General features: G+C 46.9%; 1 protein-coding gene and 1 non-coding gene across 2 annotated transcripts; both read right to left on the bottom strand.

Moving 5' to 3' along the window:
• Positions 1-3,669: 3,669 nt before the first annotated feature.
• LOC125531833 (NADH-ubiquinone oxidoreductase chain 2-like) lies at positions 3,670-7,113 on the bottom strand. Its single transcript, XM_048696089.1, has 2 exons — positions 6,763-7,113; positions 3,670-4,354 (listed from the first exon to the last, which is right to left on the bottom strand). Exons 1-2 carry the CDS (start codon positions 6,914-6,916, stop codon positions 3,759-3,761), a joined length of 750 nt encoding a protein of 249 aa, XP_048552046.1. The 5' UTR covers positions 6,917-7,113; the 3' UTR covers positions 3,670-3,758.
• A 446-nt stretch (positions 7,114-7,559) lies between these two features.
• Positions 7,560-7,642, bottom strand: TRNAY-GUA. The gene has a single exon. It is a non-coding gene; the product is annotated as a tRNA-Tyr (tRNA).
• Between the last annotated feature and the right edge of the window lie 174 nt (positions 7,643-7,816).

The raw sequence follows: 7,816 nt of genomic DNA, 5'->3' as shown, positions 1-7,816 counted from the left end.
GCATGCCACGCATAATAGTAAAAAAAGGGCAGAGAAGAGGATTGAGGGACAGAAGGAGCTGGAGGCCAACAAGGAATAGAAGAAGCTGTTCCACTCGTAGCTCTTCTTCTTTTTTTAAAGCTTAACTCACATTTCGGGAGCGGATGCTGCTCGAGCTAAAGATATGCCCCCAACTCTTGAACAGCTCTCACTTGCCTTGGCCGATAGCTTAGATGACCGACCGTTAGGCATGGTTACCAATGATTTCAAAGTATATATCTTGTTTGGTGAGCCAACCGGCTTCACCCGAGGATGAAGGTAGTAGAACAAAGAGGAGCCGCATCTTTTCCTGCCCGGAGAGGAATCAAGGTCCATCTCATTAAGGCCGAACATTTAGTCTCATTCCCGATCACAATAGGGAACATCTAGTCTTGTTTGGTTTTTCTTTCAAGGATTTTTTCTTTCTTGCAATTCTGCGAACTTTGAATGCATCATTTCCTCCATTTCTTGGAACTTATCGCGGAATCTAGGCCCACTAGGACTCGGCAGGATTTCTGGTAAATCAAGCTCTCTCAGGGGTGGAAGCCAGCCGCCACTACTCGATGTTATCACTCTGCAGGATTCGACAATGGATTTGTCTTCCTCAGTCTCTTCGAACTTTTCCAATCCTGCTATTTTCCCCAAGTCTTCTTGAGTAATATGATCCCTGAGGGTCAATCCTTTCCCTTCCCCCCTTTGCCCTTTCAAATGAAAAAGAACTACCAATGCAAAAAAATGAAATGAAATGAACAATTTCTACTTCTTTATTAAATTACACCGAAAAGAAAGTCTGTAAAAAACAAGAGCCAACCTAAAACTTAACTACCCCTTGCCCTCCCACTGAACCCTTCTTTCTATCCAAAAAAAGGAAGAGCGCACCAAAAAAAAAAAATAATCCAGAAAAAACTCCGCAACTTACGCTCTCATTGCAGCGGCACCTGTTAAAGTGGCGGCAAGAAAGAAAAGACCAAAAAGATGGTTTTTTTAATACCTCTGATGAACCGAACCAAGCAGTCTGATCATCCTTGCCCGTCCCCCTCTTCTGTCAACTGTTGAAAGAGCGTAGCCCAGGAATGAACCATATCGATCCAAGGTTGCAAGGAAAGAAGAAAGGTAAACCAGACCATAGGAATCTTCTAATGAAGTCAATCAGAGAGGACGGTTAGGTTCTTTGTTGCCTCATCTGCTTAGCTTATAGAATTACACGGTTTATCACGATAGACATTCCAATCAATGGTTGGACGATCAATACCATCGAACTATTCCATTCCACTGCTGAATGACGGAAACGGAAGCTTTTTCTTACTGATGGACTGATCCTGGGAGTTCAGACTGACGGTTAGATGGTTGTTCGCTTGTGTGCTTATTTTCCTTCCCCACTCAAAAACAAGTGTTACAGAATGTTCTTCAATTCAAATAGGTATGATCCCGTCCATCCTTCCAGAGCTAGGCGCCTGCTTCAGAATGAGAATCTTCGACAGAGATCGTTCCTTCAGTTTAGCAATCAATTAGATCCATACTGACTTAGCTTGAAGCATGGCTTGCCGTTTCGAGGCTCGGTGCTACTCTTGGGAACATTATTTATACATCGACTTTCAAGCATCTCGTAGTTGAGCGGTACTGCCATCAACAGTACCAAGATGGAAAGGGACTGCTGAACATGGATAGAACGAGAGTCGAACTCGCATGTCTCTCTTTTCCTGTTAGTTAGGAAAGAAAGCCGATATAAACAGCTCCATATTAGCGAATTGCCTCTGACTACTCTTCCCAGGCTGGTCAAACTATAGGATTCCCATTCACTTAGTAAACTTATTGGACAGACGGGTCAACCACTTGACCGAGGGGAGTAAGGTTCGTCACCACAGTCCCGATAGAAGGTCGAGTTTAAAAACAAACCGAAGACAAAGCAACGAATGAAAGGAAGGACGGCTCGCTTCGCTTTACAACCAGGGCGGGTCTCGCTGCCGGATCAATGCGCAGGACGCACGATCTACAAACAACAATAGAGAGAGCCAACCAAGAATGAAAGAACCTGGAAACAAACCCGCGAGCGAATACCAAACAGAGTAAGAAGGAGGAAGGGCCGAAGGCGGCTTACTAAGCGAGAAGGCTCCAAGCAATAACGCATTAGAAGGGAGCTTGCTGCTTTGCAACCTAAGCGGTATAGCTAAGCTTACTCATCAAGGGCCGATAGATAGAGCTGCTCTTGTTGCTAATGGAGAAAGATTGGAGTGAAGTTTAGTATGCTTTCTAAGATCAGGGTGAGGCCTTACTACATGGATGATCTCGAGAATTCATCCATGTAGTAAAGATGGCACTAATTACTGTTTCCCACAACCTCACGGTGGGAAACAGTAAACCCTTGATACAATCCATTTTTTTGTGGCCCCCTCAATAAATAGTTGTATCTAGTATACAAGTTTGACGATGATACATAGACACTACAAGGCAAAAAATAGTCAGGCTCAATAGTGGCACGGGTGGATACTTCACTTAGCTCGACGATGATACCAGGCCCTACGAAGGGGTTAGGAGCGTTTTCAAGATGATTCTTTCTTTGTCGAGACGAAAAAGGAACCCATCTTTTCGATTGAAAAATGTGAGTCTGTTTTGCCCACTTTATCCATCCCCCTCGAACAAAATGATCAAAAAGGCATTTCAAATGCTTCTTATTCCCGTGTTTGATCTTATCCATCTCTGCCCCGCTTCCATGTGGGCAGAGACCCCTGTAGAGAATGAAGAGGAGCCAAGGATCTTACTCTCAAGAGTGCTTCGATAGGCTCCACTCTCTCCCCTGAATAAGTCAGGCTCCGTTAGCCTGGGCTGAGATGGGGATAACGAGTCGACGATTGAAGCCCCCAACGTTCTGCCAGACACTGGACAGGGGTAAGCTCTGTAAATGTGTAGAGCCAAGTGTAGTGTGGTGCAGTAGTAGGCACTTCTAGGCCCCTTCCCGGCTACTGGATCACTCCAGTGCTTCGGGTACTACGAACCCTCTTCCATCCATTGCAGCAGAGCCGTTTCATGAGCGGGGGGGCTAAGCGCAGTTCTTTGAATCAAAGGTTTCATGAAATCGAAATTGATTCTTTTTTAGATATCTGGATAGATGGATGGATCTATCTTTCTATTCAGATATCTTTTGCAATCAGCCCCAAATCCTTGATTTGGCCAGGAAACAAAGCACTGCTTTGGGCCCAGGAAGCGAAGGGAATGAGCTCGGCTGCTTCTCCCCCACACTTCTTTATTTCTCCGTGCCCCTTCCGCATGCGCTTCGCGCGCCATTGGCGCTTTGCTCTCCTCTTATTTCTTCATTGGAGGGTTCGGATGGACTTCGCCGTTCTTTCCCAACGAAAATGGAAAGGGCTGTATCACATCGAGATGTCGATTCGTTTTCCGCCCCAAATGAGATGGGGAATTAGTCACCTCTGTCCCTTCATCTTTTTGAAAGGAATCGAGGCCCGGCCCGGCTCGCGTCGTTCCAACAACCGACGGGGAGCACCTCAGTATACGATCGCGCACAGTAACTGGTAGTCCTATTACACCTAAGGCCAACTTCCATTCACCAAACCCAGGTTCATCTCGTGTAGTGATTGTGGACTCGTACAAGGATATGGAGTCGACGGTTGATGTATTAGACTCGACCCTGTCTTTCATAGCATGCATTCCCATCTGTGTTGCAACTGATTCGGTAAGCTACGTGTCCGGTGCACGGAAAACTGCCTTCGGTCTCCCAACCTTACTCATGGCAACCTTCCGGCCGCCCAACGACCTATAACGCTAGTCACTACTCCCACTGGGGCTAGGAAGTAAGCCCCACAACCCAAAGCGGCGAAGAACAAATAGAATTTGCTACAAAAGCCGGCTAACGGGGGTATTCCTGCGTATGAGAACATTGTAATGGAGAAGGTCATAGCCGAAATAGGATTCGTTTTGGCTAGAGCGCCCAAATCCGCTATATATTTGACACGGGTTTGCCGTAATGCTGGAACTATGGCGAATGCATCTATCGTCATTGATGCATAAATAAATATACCAATTAGTAGTGATTGAATTCCTTCTATGGTTCCACATGAGAAACCAGTACGAATATAACCTACATGTCCAATCGAACTATGAGCTAGAGGTCTTTTGACTTTCGTTTGGGCCATGGCGGCCAGTGCTCCTAAGATCATAGAAGCAATGCTGCAGAAAAAGAAGATTTGTTGTAATGTACCCCCATAGGAAGCAACAATAGAAACACGTGACATATTTGCAGAAATAGAGATTTTAGGCGCAATAGAAAGGAATGCTGTCACCGGGGTGGGTGAACCCTCATAGATATCAGGTGCCCACATATATAGAGTCAAAAGAGAGATTGAGTCCGAGGGAGAGGGGGGTTTTCTTGGGGCTCGAGAGATTGAATAGATAGGGCCCCACAAGTTGTTAATTCGCCGCTGGGGAATTCACACAAAAGGGAAGGACTTATTCTCAACGAAAAAAGTGCTCTCTGAACCGAACGTGAAAGTTGTTTTCCATCAGACGGCTGTTCACGTAACTCCACTCTCGGCTTGGATTATATATCCATTTGGTCCGCTCTCGGCCATTCCACACGCTGCCTAGCAGAGACGTGGTTATCTGAAGTGGATTCTCTCTTTTGTAGTAGATGCCGAACCTGCTGCTCAGTGGGCGGGCGCAGCAGCTACATGGACCCCTTTCTTTATGTTGTTGCCAGCGCTTTCCCGGGCCGAGCCGGAATTCTTTATTAGAACGTCGGCAGGCAAAGCCCGAAGGAAGGCTGCTATCCCCTCGGCCTTCTTCCTTTTCGATGAAAAACAAATCGACATCTCAATCTCCGAAAGCGTTTTCCTTACCCAGCTAATATCCCCCCTTTGTCTAGCCTTTCCTTTAGTGGTAAGGGATATGCACCTTATCTGAACGTTGGCAGGCATTCCGGAATTCTCCTTTTTTGGCCCCGGGTGAACATAGGCTCAAGCATGATTGGAGGGGTCCTAGCTACGCCATGCGTTCAATAAAAAAAAAGCAAGCCTCTGGGAAGCTGCAGGGATTACAAAAAGAGGGTGCTTTCCTGTGTTGCACTGAAAAAAGGACAAAGGAGAAGACGCTCTTCGACTTTCTTTCTTCCTCCCGCGCCCGCCTAAGCCCGGCCCGCGTTAGAGGGGAAGATTAGCAAAGCGGAAAAAGACAGAGGGAGGGGGAGCTGCATCTTATTCTCTTCGCGAGAACTTCAGGATCGGAGAAGCATTCGGAAGGGGCGAGGCCTTCCTTTCGTTGGCAGAAGCAGAAACGATCCAATCCATTCGGGGCTTCGGGGAACCCAAAAACGAACTATGTTTACTTTTTTCGTAGATAGATGATATATATAGGAATAATATATACATCCCTTTACTTTACATGTCTATGTATCTATTTTGGAATCATCTCCCGATTCTCTTTTTTTCTAATTCGCACTGCTCTTTCTTTCTAAATTGCATCAAAGAAAATAGAGAGAGAGAGCAGATGGATCCTATCCCCTATAACGAACACTCATTCCTATCTATTGATAGAAAAGAAAGATCTTCGTCACGGACTTTTTCTTTGTTCTTTTTTTTTTTAGATTGGAGGAATTCCTCATATCCAAGGCAGCTCCCCACAAACACCCCACCCATATGACTATGCCCCCTTTTGAATCGACAGTAGATTGGGCTTCATAGCTACTTTCATTCTAAAGACGAATATTAGTCAATAGGCAGGCTTCTTTCAGTAGCAAACATATTCATTTTCACCGGGCTCCGCGCACCTTTGGTACTTCTGGAGGGCAAGCAGTTTTATAGTGACTTCTTTCTTAGGGTAGGGCGACGAATACTTCCAATTCCGGAAAGGTCATTGGGTCGCCTTTGGAAGCTAAAGCGAAAGTTGTAGAAAGCCGGGAGAAAAAGCGAAAGCTTGCTCGAAACGGCCTATACCCTAACCCTCGGAAGCGAAGACGCAAAGCGTCACTTTTTTCAAAAGGAAGGAGTTTTTTCTGACTGAATCCATCCATAAAGCCGCCAAGGAAACGAAGTTCGTTCCCTTTCATCAAGTGGGTAAGGTAGGCAAACCACTTAAGCTTTGCCTTAGACTGACGGAACAAAGCTAAGAAGTAGGCTGAATGGAAAAAGGAAAGGGACAAGGGCGGTCGTCGCTTGGCGCGAAGGCTGCTGGTTCGGTACGGTACTAAAGGTCCTCGGACTTCCAGGCGGTTTTTCTTTTGGGCTGCTGTGAACCCTTGGATCTCGCCAATACAGCCTCCTATGGTTTTCGTTACCGAGATATCTTTTCTTTTTTCCCAGGGATTTTTTGGGTAATCAGCTCCCATGCTGCAAACAGTCAAATCTGAACCTTGTCGCTCTTCTTTCCTCGTGGGCAGGAAGCACACCAGCAGCGTGCGTTGCATGATTCCACTGTGTTTTTTGCACTTGACTGGGTGGACAGTTGACCGGAAGATAACTTCGATTCGCCCGGCCAGCAGGCGGGCGGCGTGCTTATCTTGTGTGACAACACTACAGAGCGAGTAGCTCTTCTAGTCGGGCAGCTGTGTGACAACACTCCTGAGAAAGCGGCGCTTTTGTGTAACATGCTATGGTCTCAACGCCCTTACGAGGTAGTGATGAGTTTCACGCGCTCTAAGCCCGGCCCGCGCGCAGTTAGGAGGATTGGCCGCTATCTGAGCGGTACCACCCACCCTACCCTACTACCTATAGGGGGCCGTCCGTCCTACAGCCGCCCGAAAAGGAACTGCAGTAATCTTGAATAGGAATCCTACAGCGATAAAAAGAATCCCCATAAAAATACCACTAGATCGAGCACCAGTGATTTCGTATCCGGTCAAAATCTTGGCTAATTGATCGAAGTGGGTAGCTCCAGTAGACCCATAGATCATGGAACAAATAGGGTGGGTAGGCCCAACCACCACACTACACGTATAGACGCGAACCCCCCTCCTTACCGTACGTGCGACTCTCACCGCATACGGCTCGCACAAAGACTCCAAAATCCATCCCGAGCTTTTTATTCCACCTCTCCCTCCTCTCCAATCCTCGATCAAACTAGCCTTCCCCAGCAAGAAAATGTATCCGCTTTAGCAACAAAGCGCTCATCCCTTTCTTGTTCTTGAGCGCGCAAGGCGCTCAAGACGGTGATTCTTGCTTAAAAAAGGGCTAAAGCACTCCAGCTTCGAAGCTGGAGTTTGCAACTTCAAAACTACAGGTTTTAGCCCTCCTGCTGGGTGGGCGCTTCCTTCGTCTATCGTATGTCTCGCTTGGCTTCGTCCCGAACCAAGGAGGCATGATGGCGGGCGCGTGCGTGTGCCGACTGCAGAGACTACAAGCCGACGCCGGAAGCGACTCGCTTCTATTCTCGATTGGATATAGATGGGGAATCTCTATAGATCGTCTTTTTTCGACAACCTCTCTAAAACGCATACGAGAAAATTGCACTTCACGGCACGGCAAAAAAAAAGAGCTTCGCTCGGTTGGCCCTCCTAGGCTTCCGCCTACTTTCTCTTCTCTTAAGTCTACAACAAGTGGGAGAGGCAGGATTCGAACCTACGTAGAAAACCTTCAACAGATTTACAGTCTGTCGCTTTTGACCGCTCGGCCACTCTCCCCTTCCCGGGGATACGCCCTCCTCAAACAAAGGGTTCCTGAATAAGAAGGATGGCGGCCTTCGTTCTTGAGTTAAGAAGAGCAGATGGAACTATTAGATTTGCTAGCGTTCTGAGAGAATAAATAAGGTCATTTAGTAAGTTCATAACAATTTATGTAAAGCAAGGGGCAAAGCT

Source organism: Triticum urartu, unplaced genomic scaffold, assembly GCF_003073215.2.
Source record: "Triticum urartu cultivar G1812 unplaced genomic scaffold, Tu2.1 TuUngrouped_contig_8207, whole genome shotgun sequence".
NCBI classification, from domain to species: Eukaryota; Viridiplantae; Streptophyta; class Magnoliopsida; order Poales; family Poaceae; genus Triticum; species Triticum urartu.
This window is presented reverse-complemented; position numbering and strand designations above follow the sequence as displayed.